The following is a 20,751-nucleotide window of genomic DNA, read 5'->3' as shown; positions in this document are numbered from 1 at the left end:
CACAAAACACTATTGCAAAAGCCTCAAACTTTCGGCATAAAAGGAAAAGCGTTCAAATGGTTCGAAATATATTTGAAAAACCGAACACAATACACACAAGTGTAAGGAATTTCAAGTCAAAAGCAACAAATTGGTTGCGGCGTTCCGCAGGGCAGTATTCTCGTACCATTACTATTTAATATGTATATTGAGTCACTACAACTGCTTAACATAGAAGCAAAAATGTTTTTGTTTACAGATGATGTATGCATTGTATTTAGTGCGGAAAACTCTAGTTGCTTACAAAACAAAATGAACTCATCGTTATTGAAAATTAGCCATTTAAACATTAAAATTACAAGCGACAGACTAGAGCAAGTGGCTGAATATAAATACCTTAGATTTTGGTTGGACGAAAATTTCAAATGGAGCTCACACATACAACGCCTAAGCCAGAAGCTAAGCTAGATTGCTGGAATATTTTACAAGATTGCAAATATCTTACCAGACTCTTTAAAAAAGTCGATATATTTCGCCTTGCAGTATTTTCACTTGCTGAAGGGAAACCATTGACTTTTAAAATTCACTTAATACAACGTTAGATACTAAAAGTAGCAAAATATTTTATGTTCTCAAAATTCCACCAATTTACTTGAATATTTTGAATTTCACCGGAATTTCGCGAACATTATTTAAAATAAAAGACATTTGACATTAATTTTTAAAAGTATTTAATTTCAGTTTTGTATCCTTAATTGTCTACACGTCATATAAAACATAATTATGTCAACCTAAGATTTCACATTTGAATGCACAAAAGCGAGGCAATGTGGCATCAACCAATTCTTTAAAAAAAGGAAAACAGCCAAATCTCATCGTAAGTCAATCATCGAAAATCAAAGATGAGCGGACCCTAACTGTTATAGGACTATCTATAGAGGGCAACTTTAACCCAACCTAAAACGCACCTGCATGGTCATAAACTTTTATAAATAATTAAACTGACAAGCTTGGCAATTTTTTTGTGAATAGAGCCATATTGTTTTTATCCATAACAATCTTTTTTAACAAACGCTAGAATTTAGTTCATTTGGTTGAAAGATTTTTTCCAAGTGATCAACAAATAGTTCATCCTTATCTCTATTGCTTTATTTGAATTTGCTTTATTGATTTCTTAGTACTCTTCGTTGGTCTACGCAGCGAAGAACTCGTTTCTTTAGTTGCCGATAATCTCTTTATATAATTCTCATATCATACTGATTTTGGGTTTTTTCTACTTCCTTTTAGCGTTGGAGAAAGCCTATTCACAATCGTTTTATTATCTGGGTGACGCGGTTCTTGCCATATACGTCTACTCTATCTTTTTTGTACTATTAAATTAGTTATACTTTTAGGATAACTACTTGAAACAGGTTTGAATTCAGTAACTCTTGTATTTTTTAATTAAAATTACCTTCCAAATTAAAAAAATTGCTGAAATGCTATTAGATATAAAAAAGTCAATAAGATCCCGGACTTTGTTGGTATCAGTAGTCCAATAAGTCGGATTGCCAGTAAAATAGCTTTCCTTAATTTTTTACCTACTTACTTCATAAACCTTCTCCATCTCAATTTTGGATTCCTCATTTTGCTTTATGGATTCCTTAATTAAAATAGCACTACCTCTACTCGAATGGTTACCAGGTTGATTTTCCCAATAGCATTTATAAGCCTAGCACATCCAAATCTTTCCCAAAGTGAGTTTCTGACAACAGACCTCCAATTCGTGCTTTCTATTTAGCGTTCCATGTGCCAATTTGTATTTTATTTATTGACATTTTTCAGAAATCTCTTCGGGTTGTTTGTATATCTATTCTTCATAGTAGTTAATCTCTTTGAGATTTCCTAAATTCTTTGTAGCACGTCTTGCGTCATTTGCATTATGCTATCGCCAATTTCTTTAGTTTTTATGCCTTTCTTTATCTATATCTATCTTCTAAATTTTTCGAAAGCCACTTGTAATCACTTTTTACCTTATTTGATGAAAAAGCATCATTCGTCCGTTCATGATTACCCAGAATTGTATTGATTATGTCCATTCATGATTGTACATTTTTTCTTCCTAACCCATCGGGGAAGTTTTTGTTTTTTTTTAAAGATGAAGATAATATTGTGTGTCTTTAATTTCTAATTCCAGAATGTTCTAGATCGAGTTACGATATATTACTTTACGAGAAACATACTATATATAAATAAATTTAATTAAGAGAAGAAATTAGAAAACGAAAATATTTAATTTTGAAATAACTGATGATGTTTACGATGTTCAACTAATCGAGTGATTCATAAAAATGATGCTTGATTGAATATTAAGCTAGGATCATATTGAATTTATTTATTACTTTATCATTACTTATTACCGATCGCATTGCATATAATAAGAGATGTTATGTTATGGGAAGAAATTTTGCATATCAAGTTTTCGGTGCAAAGGCACTTTTCCATGGTAGGGAAGTGTGAATAAACTATTTTTAGCATAATGTATCTCTGCCTATATATGCACGTGTATATCTCACGTTCGGCTTAATCGCTGTTCATGAAATTTTGTGAAACGGATTGATCAACTTTTGAGACATGTCAAGTGTCTAAAATTAAGTGTTTTTACAAACCAATTTTACTCTTTTGCGTATATTGAGAGAAATAATCAACCAATTTCCTTCAAATTTAAAATTTAAATTCAGGATGCTAAAAAATTATAATTAAAACTTTTACATTATTTTATAAAAAAATAGTACTTTTTGTTGCATTTTAGTTCAAATTATATTATATTTGACGTTTTCTTTTTCAATCGTATTCTTAACACATTTCCAAAGAAGTTAGAAAAAGATATACTTATCAGTTTTACTCTGACTATGAAACCGAATGAGTTAATATTAACAAGTGGTGATTTTAGCCAAATATAAATTTTTGTCACCTCATTTTTGCAAAACTGCAAGTTTTGAGTTTGTTCGGAATCATCTGATAAAAGTTGCACGATTTTTTCAAAATCGAAAAAAAATTAAATTTTAATTTAATTTTTGATACAATGTACATATTCTTTTTTTTTAAACACATTGTATTGTTTTACATTTGAAAACTTAAAAATATTGATGCATTGTATTATTTAATTCCATAGCTTAGTATAATGAAAAATTTTTTGTTTCAATTTATTTTAATTTAAAAATTTCTACTTACAACTGAAATAAGTATACAAAAAAAGCTTATGTGAAATCAAAAAAATTTTGAATACGCAATTTGACAAATATTTCAGTATTAACAACGTCGCAGACACAACACCAAATATATTCTGAACATAACACATGGCAAAATTTTTTTATTGATATTTTATAAAATGATACGATATGTCTGATGCGTCGTAGATGCCATTCCGAAAATACCCTTTAAATTTAACAAAAAACATACGGTAAGTAGTCCTGTCAACAAAAAAAATTATTTATCTTGGTTAATATAATTAATTGTTGAGTTCAACCATTATGTTAATGCTCCTAATGGTGCTGTCATTTGAAAGTTTTGCAATAGTTATGGTATATTTTTGTGAATTTATAAAAATAATTTGAAAAATGAGCGCTTTGTTTTTAATTACAGTTAAATTTGTTATCCGAGTCTGTATACTATGTTATATACAACTCGGTTACATTCGCAAAATTTTCAAACAACAAAAGTCTCCATTTACTTTTACATATATTCGAACTCGTTTAATAGAAACATCACTTCACAGCAAATCTTCTTTACGAAATAAAAATTTCCAATTTTATTTTAAGCTATTTTATATTTAGGCAAAAATATTTCATAACCCGGCTAAATAATACCCTGCACTTTAACAATCTGAGTTTAAAATGTGTTTATAAAAAATCTAGAATTAGCTTTCATTGTTGAGTGGCACTAATTCAAACCGGTCAAACTACTCAATAGAAACTTCACGGATATTATGTCTGATCTATAAGTGGACACATGACTGCCAAGCTTCATGAATCTAGCTTTAATATTTTTCCAAATATATTAAAAATTTTCTTTTGGAATTCTATGGCAGCGGCAGCTACCCGAACTTGTCAAGTCATTTCACCAAAATTTCAAGATTATATCTGACCTGAAATTAGACACACGACTGCCGAGTTTCATTCACAACAGCCGTTGAGAAAAAAAAATAACTTGTGAAAGTTCGCTGTGGATTGCATCATTCGCGAATTTCATACCGGAAAGGCCCCCTTCAAGTGGTCATTACGTGAAGGTGCTACCCTTCAAGGTTTTGGTGTGATCCAAATTTATTTTGCTATTCGCCATATACGTTTATGTATGTACAACAATTTAATCATAAGCTATGTGCATATATAATATTATATAAATCATGAACTATGTTACATACATAAATACATAAATGTATAGATATAATTTTTAGCTTTATACATTCATAAATATATACACATATGTATATAAATCTCAAAATTTTTCCTTAAGTCGCAGTTAATAAATTTTTTCATGAAAAAACAAAAACAGACAAACATAACTTTGATTAAATTAAATTAGAAGTGAATGATAGTATCCATAAAAGCAAAATCTTCTTACAAAGTTTCCTACAAAATAATTGAAGTTTGAGACTTTGCCACATTATAAACGTTTGCTTTTCTTTTGCTTCTAAAATGCTTGTATTATATTTGGTTATAATAATTATTAAAACCCCAATTAAATTAATTTTAGTATATACTTTTTACCACACATACTTTTTTTGTTTTTGCGAAATTCTTTATTCCAAGTGGGCTTAATGATGAATTGAAATAAAGTACATATAACAATTAATTATTTTGTTTGCGATTTTTTATATAGAAGCAATATTATTGTGAGTACAAATCTGTTTTTGATGACATGTTTTTATAGTATCACTGTTTTCCACGTGTAGTAATAAATTTTTATTTATTAGATCAGGTTAATTATAACAGGTTATGGTCAATTTGTGACAGTATCACAATTTGTACGAACTAGAACTTGGAATTTATCACCATAAGAGCTTTGATTGAGATTAGAATTTATCACCATGTGAGATGCATATATAAGTTTCATTTATTTTTAACATTAATTTTTTTTTAACACTTAAAAAAAATAACAGTAAAAACGTATCAAAGAGAATCTTTTGAAGTTCAAAAACTAATATTTTTGCTTTTCCAGTTCCAGAAATTTTTTAAATAGAAGGAAGTCCCAGATATACTTCAAAACAAATTAATGGATTTAATTTACGGGATTTTAATTCAATTAATAGATTTAATCTATTCATTGAGACAATATTACTAAAATATCGAAATATTTCTTTATTATATCGTTGAATTTTCCGCGATATTTATACTCGATATTTATGATTTGGATATATCAGTCTACCAATACCTTAATTGTCGATATTAATTGAATATTTGAATATAAACTTTAAATATTTCCCAACGCTAATTTTATATTTTTTGTATAGATATACCTTTAACAATTTCATTTATTTCTTCCGTAACAACATAAGTGGCCGAATTTTTGATAATTTTTCAAAATGGAAGTAAAGTTATTTTACAAATTTTAAGTACCAATCCCCATGCACGTACATATGTACATATAAAATTCAGATTACACTTTTTCTTAATACTCAAGTAAATAAATGTAAAACGAGGCTAATATCTCAACAGCTGCCTTTTTAGCACAGCTTATTTTTTCAAAACGAAGAAATCTCCCCACCTTTTTGTTTTCTAACGTGTTTTTTTTGTAAATTTTACCAGGATGATATAAATTTAATGATTTCGTGAACTTCTAATTTTACGTGTTGTTATATAATTTTGAGGAATATGAATTTGGAGTTTGGTTTACATATTTTAAAGTATCGAAATTGATAATATTTTTGACTACTAGGTTTTTAATACTCACTTTTTAGTGACGTTTTTTTTTAGATCATTGATTTTTGGAGTCTTCATTAAAACATGAATTGTCAATTTGCAAACATATTTGCCTATGTGCATTGTAATTTGTTATCTTGTGTTGCACAATGAAAATACCTTTTTTCCAATTTTAAAGAAGTTAGTAGTCCTTTAGTTATCATACCTAGAAAATACATTTGGCTCTTAGTAACCCAAGTAACAATTTTCAAGAATAACACCTTAAAAAGTTAACCAAAACTCTCATAAAATTCTGATACTACACTCCAATACTCTCATAATTTTTTTTTGTTTTTTTTTTGGTTTTTATGCAACTCTCGAAAGGTTCTTATAATAAAGACTTAGCACTTGAAGTGTTAAAAAATCTGCTAGTCTCATAGCAAAACTACTTTCAGCAAGTCATAAAAAATTTTAATTCTCATAAAGTATTTTTTATAAAACTTATAGAATTTAGTTCTTAAAAAAATTCCTTTGTAAGTCTAGTTGTTAGGCTATTTAAGTATTGTCATTTTTCCTTATGTAAATTTTAACTCTAATGATATTGAGAATCTAGTTCGGTTCTTAAGCTCTAATCTTTCTTGTTCGGTTCTTAATTCGTAATTTTTCTTGTCCAGTTCTTAAGCCCTAATCATCTTTCAGATGTAATGATTTTAAATTATGTTTTTGATTATGTCCTTTTCTTTTAATATTTGATTTCAATCTAAAAGCATACTGGTACTAAATGTTGATTATTTTTTGTGATACAATGGCTAAAATGAAACATTAAAATTTTTACATATATGTACAGTGGCTCCCACTTATATTCGTATAGGAATCATATTTTAATTCTATTTAATAAAACAGAAAATGTGAAATATATTTTACAAATATTTTAATCAGGTTTTATTATTTAATAATAGTAGTTACATTTAACAAACAAAATTGTTAAAAAAAATATTATTAAAAATCATTGAACAAATTCAAGTCAAAGTCGTATTCGTACAGCATCACATTAATTATATTATTAAAAGCACAAACTTAATTTAATTTTAAGTCTAGTTTTTTGTTGCATAGCCCTCATTCCCAATGACATCTTTTAATCGGTTTGGCATTGATTCAACAAGGTTTTTTGTGATGTTACCCGAAATTTGACGCCATTCTTCCACTAATTTGGTTTTGTTACACTTGTTATTTATTGTTTACGAACTCGGTTGTCTAATTCTTGCCATAAATTTTCAATCGGATCAATATCCAGAGATTGGGGAGGTGTCTGTACAACGTTCGGAAAGTTATAAAGTAACCGTGATCGAATTTTATAAGCATATATGCTTGGGATCATTATCTAAATAAAATTTGAACCTTTTGAGAACACCCCCACACCATCACTGAACCTCCACCATGTTTTACAGTTGGTTATAAATTTTTGTCTGACAATTTGTCTGCCCTCAGAACCAAAAACATTAAATTTACTTTCGTTGATAAAAATTACGTGCTTTTAAAACTCAAAATTTTGTTTTTTTTTGTGCTGGCTTGCAAGTTCTAAGCACTTCAACCTATTTTTCTTTTTGAAAATTTTTTTTCTCGCAACTCTACCATCATAACCATGTTTTCTAATAGTCTATCGAACTGTTTCTGGCCTTACATTTTGAAAGTTGAGTTTTTACTATTTCCACTAGCTTAGGAGCACTTGTTTTTAGGTTATTTTTAATTTCTCGGATAATAATGCTTTTATCTCAGTTGCTTAATAGCTTTCTATTTAAATTTCGTGGCTTATTCTGTATTCTATTTTCATCGTTATAACGTTTTATAATATACATAATTGTAGAACGACTCCTTTCCACTAAATTTTTATAATAAGCTACAATCAATTTCCATAACTCTTTTGAAGTTTCTTTCGATTTCCTGTCCACAGTTTAAATAAAAGTAATATATTTCGTTAAAACGCAATAAAAATTATGTATTCAAACACTTTTAATTATTGATCGAAACTAAGGAAAATGATTAACAACTATCAAAACAAACATTGCACAATTTGTTTCCAAGAATTTTGGTGCCTTTATATACTCGTAACTGTACGAATATGACTGTGAGCATTTTTTTTTCCTTGTTTTTGTTTTTCTTGAATAGTTCCAAAAACAAATATTATTTTTTTTTTGTTTTGATTCAATTTTAATGATAAGCAACCAATTTTGTAAAAAAACCAAAATTAAGAAAAATTTGTAGTAATTTATTCATTTGGAAAAAAAATCAAATTGCGCTTCGTTATATGAATACGAGTGGGAGCTACTCTATGTACATATTAATAATTTCAATTCAATGAGTTGTGTATAATAAGTACACAAATCATACTAGATTTTGGCTTTCATTATCATATAATAATTTTTATTATAAAAATTAATTATAATTAAATTTCATTATAATAGAATTAAAATTAAAGTAGTTAGGAAAGTGAATTTCAAAATGTATATGTGTTTTTAATATTACCGCAGACCGACGTTATTTCTTATAAATATTGTGAAAAATCTTTGCATAAATAAAAATGTGTTGAAAACAAGTAACTTGAATCTGTTTATATTAAAAAGTTATGGTAGGAAAGCAAGTAGATGGATAAAAATATATTTTTAGTTGCATTACATTGTTATAAATTCTATACCACGGATAAATGTGTTTATTTTAAATTTATTAATACTTATATAATTGAAATTTTAAATGACATTTAATTGTTTTCCAACTTCAGTAAATGCATTAATACATTTATCAATTTCTTCAATTGTATGTGCAGCTGATATTTGTACACGAATTCTAGCTTTTCCTTTTGGCACTACAGGATAACTAAAGCCGACTACATAAATTCCCCTTTTCAACATTTCCTCTGCCATTTCGGCAGCTAGTTTTGCATCACCTAACATAACGGGGCAAATTGGATGGTCTTGCCCACCAATAACAAATCCGATCTTCGCCATTTTTTCTCTAAAATGTTTAACATTTTCAGCTATTTGTTCTTGCAATTCATTGGAATTCATTAACATATCCATAACTTTGATACCAGTAGCTACAACTGGTGGTGGTAATGAATTAGAAAATAAATAAGGTCTTGATTTTTGTCTTAGTAAGTCAATTAGTTCTTTTGGACCAGTTGTATAACCACCAGCAGCGCCACCGAGCGCTTTTCCTAGTGTTGAATTGATTATATGAACTCGTTGTTTTAAATCAAAAAATTCTTCAGTACCGCGTCCTGTTTTACCAAAAAATCCTGTTGAATGACATTCATCAATGAATACTAACGCATTATATTTATCAGCTAAATCACAAATTTCGTTTAACGGTGCAATATTACCGTCCATTGAAAATACACCATCAGTGGCAATTAACTTAATTCTTGAACTTGAATTTTCTTTAAGTAAATCTTCTAATACTGCCATATCACAATGTTTATAACGGAATTTTTTTGCTTTACACAAACGTATCCCATCAATTATCGAAGCATGATTTAATTCATCTGATAACACAACGTCGTCTGGTGTTAATATAGATTCAAATATACCTGCATTGGCATCAAAACATGAAGCGTAAACAATGGCATCTTCACGTTGATGAAATTTTGAAATTTTCTCTTCCAATTCTTTATGAATATCTTGTGTACCACATATAAAACGTACTGAACTTAAGCCACATCCATATTTATTAAGAGCATTTTTACTGAATTCTATAATATCTTTATTGTTCTAAAATAAAAAATTTACAAAATTGCATTAAAAATGAAAATTTGTATGAATACATTGTTGTAAAAAAAATAAACATAATTAATATATGTGGTGTTAATTAATAACACCGAGTTTTAAGTTTCAAATATCTATTTTTTCATCGTAATCGAAGTGTGCGTGAATTCAAGGTCATGCTACCTTATTATAATCGTAGTGCAATTGCTCTTTAGACAGGTTTAATATTGTAGAACATATTTTGTTTATTATATATTTTTTTTATGTAGAACATTACTGAGTCAATCAACGTTTTACTTAAAAAATAAAAATATCTTCTTAAAAATCTTCTTTTGTAAAATATGTTATGGTTTATTTAGTTTAAAACAGTGTTGTCTACCGAATTTGAGAGCTCTAATACAATTTAAAAAGTTCTTGATGAATACATTTTGAACATTTACATTAATCTATTTAGTACCTGGTATAGTTTCAAACTGTTTTCAAAATTTTTTTTAAATGTATGAAATGACCTTGTTAATTTTTTGAAAGCGAAAGATCGAGGTAAATTTAAAATATTCAATTATATATACATATGTATGTGTTCATAAGAGCAAAAAAAATTATATTTATAAAGTAAAAAAATGTGTTTGTTCTTAGCTTACTGATAATCCTAAATAATTGTTAGCACAAAAATTCAATACTGAATTCTTAGTACCACTGACGCTAATCTGTGTATTTTGGGCTGACGTTATGATCCTTTCAGATTTATATGTTCCATTTTTTTTGATTTCACTAATTTGTGATGAAAGAATTTTCTTTAAATCATTTTCAGCTGAATTCGATTTAAATCGAATGCAGAAATATATTATGTGGCCGCTTATACTCAAATTTTTTTTTTTCAAAATATTCATTTTAATTTGCAATTCTTAAATGAAACCCAAATATAGTCCAGAACGTAATGAAAGTTGATGGCAAACTGAAAATTTATTGTTCAGTTAATAAAACATGCGGAGAAAAAATATGATTTTTTCCTTATTTTGTCACAAGTATATGCATATATGCATAAATATTTATATACATGTATATATGTTTACGTTAATTTATTATTTATAAAATTAAAAAAACAAACTATATATAATATGCTATTACCTATATATGCATTGATATCTATATAAATATGTAAGCAAGTATGAAAATGACTTTTTGCTATGGAAATATATTATCCAACAATAAAAACAATGTTAATATTAAGCGTGTGATATAGAATGAACTGGTACGAAAACTCTGGTTTTTTAAAGATAATTTTTCTTTACGATTTTTCAAATATGTACAATTAACATACAAGACACATAATTAAAGTACAATATAATAAACATAATATTCACATACATATATTTATTTGTATGAAGACTTTTGTACACCCTTCTGAATACATGTCCCTAGTTATTATATTATATGTACATACTTATTTATACACATTTATTGTTATTTTTAATGTCATTTAGGAACGTAAAATAGAAATGTAAAGAATTTGTACATTAGATTTCATTATGATTTCCATATTTCATATGGTACTATGTGGAATTATATGGAACAATATATATGTTGAATTCATGAATTTCTGACATTTCATGAATTTATAGAACACTTATATAAACGGAATTTATAAAGCTCCAGCATTTATTGTGTTGTATTTTGTTTTATATATACTTATGTTTATAAATGTCGAAAAGTAAAATTAACAAAAAACGAGTGAAAACGTTTCAGTCCGTATAAACCGATCGAATTATACCCTGCACCTTGGCAATCTGAGTTTAAAATTTGTTTTTGAAGTACCAAGTTTTAATTGCTGTATACCAAGTACTCGAACCTGTCAAACCACTCTATAGAAGCTGCATGGATATGTCTGATCTATAATTGGACACACAACTGTGAAATTTCATTAACCTACCTTTGTTATTTTCCCAAATAATTAAAATTTGCTTTTGAGGTTGTATGGCAGCTACCCGAACCTGTCTAGCCATTCCAACAAAATTTTAGGAATATCTGTGACCAACAATTGGATTCATGACTGCCAAGCTTCATGAATCTAGGCTTTTTATTTTCCGAATATTTAAAATTAGCTGTTGGAGTTGTATGGCAGTCATCCGAACTTGTCAAGCCATTCCACCAAAACTGCAGGGATATATGTGACCTATAATTAGACACAGGTAATTTAGTAAATGTGACTTTATTATTTTTCCAAACATTTAAAATTGTCTTTTGCAGTTGTATGACAGCTACGCGAACCTGTCAACTCATATTACCAAAACTTCAGAAGTATATGTGAGCTGCCATTGTACACACGGCTGCCAAGTTTCATGAATCTAACTTTATTATTTTTCAAATATTTAAGATTGTCTTTTAAAGTTGTATGTCAGCTACCAGAACCAGTGCAGCCATTCCATTAAAATTTTCAAAACATATGTGAAGTGTAATTGGACACATCTTTGCAAAATTTGCTCTCTATTACTTTTTGAAATATTGAAAAAACCTCTTTGAGTTGTATGGTAACTACCCGAATTCAAATAGTTGCCGTGCTTGCCAGAAAAGAAACAATTTGTAAAAGTTTGATGTCGATTGCATTTTTTGTTTCTGAGTAATGCGCGATCGGACGAATGACGGACGGACATGTTTAAATCAACGCAGAATTTTACGCTGAGCAAAAGTGAGTATACCCGAAGGTGCAGGGTATAAAAAAACAACAAATTTTTACAATGTTGCTGTTAAAACAATTTCAAATTGTAGAAAACAATTTAATATTGTAGTACTTGTTTTGACTTCTTTAAAATTATTATTTTTTTTTTTAATTCAATGTTGTTCAAAATCGAAGTAAATGTAGCTAAAAAAAGCCCAACAATTTAAAATTATTTGCACTTGTTCATTTTTTTATATTATTTTGATCTCATATAGCAATGTCTTTTAAATAGATACTATAGATATTAAAATTTTTAACGTCTTTTAAATACTATAATTTCAATAATGCGCTTACGACGTAAACTTTACAAAGTATCAAATTCCAAAAAGTTGAGTAAAAGCTCTTGACATTGTACATTTTTCATAAATGCGTCTTTATATGTAGTGGATACGTAAAATGAAAGTAAATTGGGTATCACAGAAATAAACAATTAAATAAACAAGCATATATTTTCAGCAATAAAGTGCCAGTTATTAAGCTTTTTTACTGAAATACAGAATTAAAAATGCTATGTTTTTAATGATGTGGTAACGTTTGTTGAAAATTAACATTTACACAGAACTTTAAATTGAAATTTTCAAACAAACGTCAAAGTATGTATTAATATTATTAAAAATGTATTCAAAAATGCATCAAAAGCTTTAGCAGTTTTTTTTACAATGTAAAGGTATTGTAATACCGTACTTAAGCTTTTTATGAAGCACAATTGAAGTCACAGATACTATCAACAGATTGGCTATGGTCTTTGAAATATTTTTGAAATAATTTAGCTTAAACGTACATTTCATTTTGCAATATACATAGAAAATGGAGTAGTTTTTTTGAAAAAGTAGTAAAATTTCTTTACTATTTTAAAGATTGGTAGCACATTATTTGATTTCGTATACAGTTTATTTTTATAAGAATTATTTATTATTAAAAATAGATTCAAAGTTAGTTTGCTTGTGCGGAGACGTAGATGATTAACTTTCTTATTTAATTGAACTGAAACTGAAAGTGATCATTTTTCAAAAAAAAGAATTATAGAGCATTATTACTTCATTTATGATATTACAATATTTCGAATACGTATTACGTATGAACGTATTAACTGTAAACATGTTATAAATTTTTTAATACAATATCTATCACTATACCTTATGTTCCTTAAATTTCTTAAAATGAAATATTTATTTGTAATTGTTATTTTCCTTTTATTTCATCTACATTTTACAACGTTAAGTTAGATCGCCGACTAAGTTACTACTTATATTTTTGTGTCATTTTCAGATATTTTCATATCAATGCATTTTCCATCTGTTATTTTGTATCATAAAATTATGTGGTGCTAATACATATCTAAGATAAAAAAAAATCTGAGGTGGCCAGCATATAACCGATCGCAATGTGTATTGTCTAGTTAAGTGAAAGTGTTACAGAATATTATAAAAATGCCTATTAAATATTTCTTTCCAATTTTTAGGGCGTTAGTGAGTTTTTAGTTAACACACCTAGAAAAATGTAAATTTGGCTCTTAGTAGAGTTCCGATTTGTTCTACCCGAATTCCCGCTCGCGAGCTAGTTTCGGTAACAACCAAAACTCAAATATCAAATTTCAAAAAACTGCATCAATTCGTTCCGTAGATATGGTGAAAAATGTAAAATCGGATCAGTTTTCAAGCCTTGATATTTCACAAAAATTTATATGTTCATTGTTTTAATACGAAGAATTTAAATATTAAATTTCAATGAAATAATATTTAAATTCTCCTAATATACGCAAAAATGTATATTTGGCCCGTAGTAAACGTCTAGTTGCTGACGCCTGATTTCTTCTAAAATTTGGGACGTTTCGCGAAAGGTCGAGCGAAGCTTATATATGAAATTTCAAATAAATCTGTTGAACATTTTCTTCAAAATGTTCAAAAATGTAAAACAGACCCGGTAAAAAGTGCAGTTTCCGAAGCTTGATACATCCCAAAAGGGGATCAATTCGTGCCATAGCCAAAATAAACTTACATATAAAATTTCATTAAAATCGGTTCAGCCTAACTTGAGATACACGCGTGCACACACAGACCGACAGACCGACAGGTTGCTAAAAATAGTTTATGTACACTTCCCTACCATGGAAAAGTGTATTCCCACTGAAATTTCGATATGCAAAATTTGTTGCCATTACGTAACCTACCTATTGTATACACAATACGATCGGTAAATATTGTTACATGTACTTACATATATATAAAATTGGAAAGCTTATCAATGAGCTTGTCGTTCAATATATTGCTTCACGGATAAAATTAAAATAATAACTCAGAATCGAAGAAAAATATGTAAACATTTCAATTTTGCCACAATAACTTTGTTAAGATTTTTTTTAGAAATAAAGAAACCAAATTAATTTTCATAAATATTTATGAAAGATATTCCAACAATAGTGTTACTAAATAATCAATTATCTAATTATGCATACTAATACTAATATAAAGATTATTTTCCTTTGATTTTTTCGTGGGCTAGAGGCATTTGTATAATATTTACATAATTACTTAACTTTGTAAATCCAATCCCACAATATTTCCAAAAAGTTTTTTATTAAAAGTATTGCTTGGAAATTCAAAATGCTCAGTACTCAAAGAACAATACTAAAAATGCTCTCCAAAGACGACAATATATATATTTGCTTAGCACGTTTTCATAGAGCTACCATTTTCGGTATTACAACAATGTTCTCCGACGTCTCAATTAGTTTCAAATTCAAATCCAATGCACAAAATGTATTAGTTTTATTACATTATTTAATGTTCTAATATTTAGTCAAATTTCAAAAATAGATCTTTATAAATTGTAAAGTATTTCGATTGGATCTATCAGTGATGACTTCGATACGTATTTAAAGAACTAATAATTGTGAGAAATTTTCAAAAACCTCTAAATGTTCTTGTAATGTCATAACGCAATTAAATAAACAGATTATCTATGTAATTTTTGAACTCTAAGATTGCAAGTTTCTAATTTTTTTATACCAGTTTTATATAAACAGGTTCCCAAAGAAAAAATAAAATATGAATATTATAATAATTTTTACATTTATAAATCAGAAATTTTTTCTTTTAATTAGCTATATTAACTATACCAATAGTTTTCTTTTTATTGAAATTAACTATATAAAAATTGAATATCTTGAAGTAATTCTCTCGAAAAAATTAGTGAATTTGAGATTTTTTAGCAGAAGGGCGACGATTCATAGAACAAGTACGTTCGAAGGATATACTAAATTTACCTTACCGTTTGTAACGCTAAAAAATAATGGTCTGAGATAAAGACTAAAGTGTATGTTTTTGATCAGCGTCGAATTCTGAGTCGATATGAAATGGATATGATCGGATATGATCGGGGTACTGGTTCGGGTAGCTGCCAAGCAACTTCAAAATTTATTTAAAAACAAAAATTAATTTAAAGAGAGGTTAACATAATGCTCGATTTTAATGGTTAATTGCGTGAGTTGAGAAAAAAAATAATTATATTCTTTAATGTCATGGAATTTACCGTTAGAATCTTGTGTTATATTTTGCATATTATGTTATAAAAATTGAATTTTTAGGATTATTAGGTGTATAAATTCTAGAGGGGGGAGATAGGTAAAAATTTGCTTTTACGAAAATAACTTTCTAGTAAAGATCTATGTATATATTAAATTTCAGCTCTCTATCTTCAAGGCTGTAAGAGCAATCTAAGAGCTGCTAAAATTTTATTTAAGACTCCTACAACCTGAGGTGTATGTTAGAAGAAAAACGATATCAAAAATTTGGAAAAAACGGTTTTTAGATAACAGTAAGTTTTGACGGAAATTTTGTTTTTTTGGAGGGCTATAACTTTGCGAGATAGGTAAAAGTTTTTTTTACAGAAATAAGTCTCTAGTAAAGATCTATGTACAATTTCAGCTTTCTGTCTTAAAGGGTGTAGAAGTTTTCTAAACATGTCTTCAGATAGAATATCTGAAATATTCCATTTAAGAAAAAAACTATGTGAAAAACTTAAAAAAAAAAATGATTATGCAAACGTTTTTTAATTTTATTTTAATGCTTATCTTAAGCATTTTATAAAATTTAGAAATTAATAAAATTTGAACGTTAAATTTTCTAAAATTTTTAGAAATTATAGTCGACTTCAATAAAATAATTGACAATAGCATAAGCTACGTTACATAAGAAGATACAAACTTTTTATTTATGTAAATACATACATATGTGATTACATACAGCTACGCCACAAAATTATCAAAAGTTCATGAATAAAAATTAGGTACACTGCAAAAAAATCTGATGTGGTCAGGACTTACCAATTGAAATGTGTATTGCCTAGCTCAGCGGAAGTGTTACAGAATATTAAATAAATTTAAATAAATAAATTTTTTTCAACCTCCACTATTCCACTGAAATAAGAAAGTTAACATGTCGTCGAACCCCCAAAATTATACTGTCGTACAACGCAAAATGACAAAAAATGAGTTAAAAATGCCATCTTTAATAATTTTTGAAGCTCTATCCATCCCTATCACTCTCACGGTCCTAGCTCTTTTGGTTTCTAAGATATTTTTGCGTTTTTTTGTCATAAAGGACAGATAAGTACATTGAACTTGCGTTATTCTGTTGTAATGCAAATTTGTTGATGTACAACAAAAATTTCATATAAAAATAGTGTTTTAAATTTCAGCAATTATTTTGTCGTACGTTAATAAACAACATAGTAATATTAAATATCTTAAATTTTATTGTGTTGTACGTCCATAGAAATAGTATTGTATACCACATAATAATAACAATTCGACAGAGCATACATTTTGTTGCACGTCTTTGAAATTGTTGTTGTGCTATGGTATCTCCACATGACAATGATTCAAGTTAATTAAATTATTGTGGCATTTACACTATTTTATTGTTATATAATAATGCCATATTTTTTATTCTCTTAGTTTAAGCAAATTTTGTAAAAATATAGAGAATAAGTAATAAAAGAAATAATAAGAAAAAATAATAATTTAGGTCACATATATCTCTGAAGCTTTGATGGAATGACTTGACAGATATTTCAAAACCAAATTTGTAAACTCAGATTGTCAAGGTGCAGGATATAATTCAGTCGGTTTATACCGAGTTGTTTAAATTTAAAAATGGTTCACAACTTCTGTTTGGAAAAATTAGTTAGCTTATTAAAAAAGATTGAATTTTTTGATAAAATATCTAATTTTATCAAATATAAATATTTTTGGAAAAATTCTTTCTGTTACAATTTTTGGCAAACTTTGGTAAAATATTTTTTAATATTAAACAGTATTAAAAACAGTATTTGGTATCAAAATAATAAAAAAATTTTAACTATTTTTTTCATAATAGTTTTTATTAAAATCTATTATTTTTACATTCTTATGTTCGATTAGTACATTATCTTCTGAGATACCCAAATAAATATTGCTGCTCGAATACATTTTCTCTGAAAATGAAGTAATAATTGAAATATTATGTAAGAAATCATAGATTTTAATAAAAATTATTATTGTGGAACAAAGTGTTGGTGTTATTTTACACTTTGGATATTGAAGTTTGTTTAAAATATTTAAAAAAATTCATTACGAAAGTAAATATTTAATTCATAATTTTTACAATCGAATTTGTAAGAACGTTGTAGTCTTTTGAAAGAACTGTTTTGTTTTGAATAATTGCATCATTTTGAATACCTTATATTTAATTTTTTGTAAATTAATTGAAACTTAAATTGTGATACAATTGTTAACACAAAATGAAAAGTGATACAATTAGGTATTCAAGAAGAACTGTGATACGAAGTACTCGTAAAACCAAACAAAGCGGTTTTACTTCATATCATAGAGCAAAAAGAAAAGTTTAACTGTGTTATGAAGTACAAATGTTTATTTTATTTGTTAAAATATTAAAATACTCATTGTGCAATTCTCTATCTCGTAGGCTATTTGAAATAGATTAAGTTATTCTTAAAATTCATTCTTAAATAGGAATCATAAACCCATTTCCCACTAAAACGACTTTGAATTTACATTAGATTTTCGAAATATACGAAAAAAACTTCGGGGTGACGATATCTAGAAAAATGTAAATTTGGCTCTTAGTAGAGTTTGGCTTTGTACCATTCGAACTCCCTAAAAAGTTCACCAGTTAATTTCGGAAATAACCAAAATTGAAATATTAAATTTCAAGAAATTCTTCAATAAATTCTGTAGATATGGTAAAAATTTAAATCGACCGAATTTTAGATGCACACGTTAACGCACAGACTGACATATCTCTAGAAGTAGTTTATTTAGGCTTCCCCACCACGGAGAAATGCGTCCGTGCCTCTACCGCTGTTAACATACTCAAATGACGAGATGAAAAAAATTTATGAAATCGATCACATAAACAGGATGAAAGTTAGGGTAGAGGCACCTCGAAAGGATAGGAAAGTGTAAAATGTGTCAAAGGTGTATGGGCATACACAAAAATTTTGGCAGAGAGAACCGAATTGCGTTAAATGTGCAGGCAGGCACTTAACATCAAATTGTAGTACAATTTAAAGTACTGCAACAAAGTGTTCCAATTGCTTGGAGGCCCACCCAGCAAACTATGGGGGATGCCTTGTAGATAAGGAACTACAAAAACGTAGAAATAAGAACAACAACAACAACTTGAAGAAAAGTTCTGAACGTCCACCGAGGGAATTCACCTCGAGAATGGTCTCAAAAGATGTAACATACAAGAACGTTTTCCAAACGAAAACTGATGACGGTGGCACGAGCAATAAAGCAAGGGCCAGTGACGTGAATGTTTTGTATAAAATGCAAAATATGATGCGGAACATGCTAGAAATGATGGACAAAATCTCTCAGAGATTGAGCATTTTAGAGAGCGAAGGGAAAAAATCGAGTACCAAAAGACCTGGTAAATTATGGCACGAGGTAATTTCAAAATAGCAACATGGAATTGCAATGGTATTGCAAATAAAAAGGACATGCTTGAGTTTTTCTACATACACAGAACATACACGTGTGCCTCGTAAATGAAACGCATATGACCTTAAGAAGCAGGATTCGGTTTCCAGGTTATAGAATTTACAAATCGAACCGCCTTGGAAATATAGCGAAGGGCGGAACGGCGATAATAATAAAAGAAAATATAGTGCATTGCGATCTGCACCAGATGCAAACCGAGAGAATGCAAATGACGGCGGTTCAGATCACTTCGACTAAGCAAAAATTTGGAGTGGCTTTTTGGAGAAATGTTTCAATACGTTTTGACAGACCTGGGCGATAGATTTATATTGGGGGGCAACTTTAACACCAAGCACACTGATTGGAGTTCAAGGCATACTTCAACTAGAGATAGAGAACTTAGGACAGCAATTGGCGGCACGGGGTGCCTTTTTCACTCTACTGCGAAGCCAACGTATTTGCCAACCGATGTTAATAAGTGTCCAGATTTAATAGATTTCTTCATAATAAAACGGATTGCGAAAAATTTCATCGAGGTACATAATAACTATGATCTTAACTCCGATCATAAGGTGGTTATTCTTGAACTTAAGGAAAATATGGTTATGAAAAGAGCGAAACCAACGCTGACAAATGGAACTACAGATTGGTCGAGATTTCACTTAGAGATTGAGCGGCAAATAGATCTAAGGAAAAGAATAAAAACGACCCAGCACATAGATTAGGAGGCCAAAAACTTTACTAAAATTATTCAAAATGCGGCTTGGAGTATTTCGAAAATGAATGCTATTAGAAGGGCAGGCATTAGCTATTAGCATCATAGTGAAAAAGCAAGATGGCGGAAAGTAACTCAACATCGATTTGTAGTAAATGTAATAAAATTTGTAAATTAACCGGAACTAATTTTTTAATTTGCGATGGTGATTGTAAAAAACCTTTTCACAAAAACTGCACCGGTTCCAATCAGAAATTTGCGAATGTGTTAAAAAACAAACTTATTTGGTTTTGTATAAAATGTACATTAGAACGTGATCGGCGTCGTAGTACGATATTTTCTACACAAAATATTAATGGAACAACTTCTCAAAATTCAATGAAAACTAATGCTACAAGTGAAAATCTAAATAATTCTGTATTTAACATTTCAGAAAAGGATAATTTAAACATGAAATTGTTGTGTGAAAAAATGGATATATTGATACAAAAAAATACAAATATGGAGAATGAAATCAAAATCCTCGGAAAAAATGTAGATGATTATAAAAATATATGTGAAAATTTGATAAATATTCAGAAAATATGAATTTAAGTAATGAAGTTAACATAATAAAAAATAAAATAAAATTTAATATTGAATCAAAAATATATAAAAATAATCAAGAGAAATATAATAAAGTCATAAAAGTGTGTGGTATTACAGAGGAGACAAATGAA

The 20,751-nt window shown here is 28.3% G+C and overlaps 2 protein-coding genes across 4 annotated transcripts in view; one reads left to right on the top strand and one right to left on the bottom strand.

Moving 5' to 3' along the window:
- The window catches only part of LOC129606243 (tubulin beta-3 chain), a 112,968-nt gene that overhangs the window by 54,386 nt on the left and 37,831 nt on the right, over positions 1-20,751 (top strand). The window lies entirely within an intron of this gene.
- On the bottom strand, positions 8,559-10,554 carry LOC129606244 (2-amino-3-ketobutyrate coenzyme A ligase, mitochondrial). The gene is made up of 2 exons (XM_055516449.1): positions 10,258-10,554; positions 8,559-9,622 (listed from the first exon to the last, which is right to left on the bottom strand). The coding sequence occupies exons 1-2, from the start codon at positions 10,504-10,506 to the stop codon at positions 8,603-8,605; spliced, it is 1,269 nt and encodes a 422-aa protein (XP_055372424.1). The 5' UTR covers positions 10,507-10,554; the 3' UTR covers positions 8,559-8,602.

The sequence above is a fragment of the Condylostylus longicornis genome, unplaced genomic scaffold (assembly GCF_029603195.1).
Source record: "Condylostylus longicornis isolate FDR11 unplaced genomic scaffold, ASM2960319v2 ptg000018l, whole genome shotgun sequence".
NCBI classification, from domain to species: domain Eukaryota; kingdom Metazoa; phylum Arthropoda; class Insecta; order Diptera; family Dolichopodidae; genus Condylostylus; species Condylostylus longicornis.
Note: the sequence above shows the minus strand (reverse complement) of the source record. Positions and strands in the feature narration are given on the sequence as shown.

What these genes read in the sequence shown, in the direction of transcription:
- LOC129606244 (XM_055516449.1), bottom strand. Translation starts at nt 10,506, where the DNA reads ATGAATATTTTGAAAAAAAAAAATTTGAGTATAAGCGGCCACATAATA. An exon ending in ACAATTATTTAGGATTATCA is followed by an intron (nt 9,623 to 10,257) that starts GTAAGCTAAGAA and finishes TTTTTATTTTAG; the next exon opens with AACAATAAAGATATTATAGA.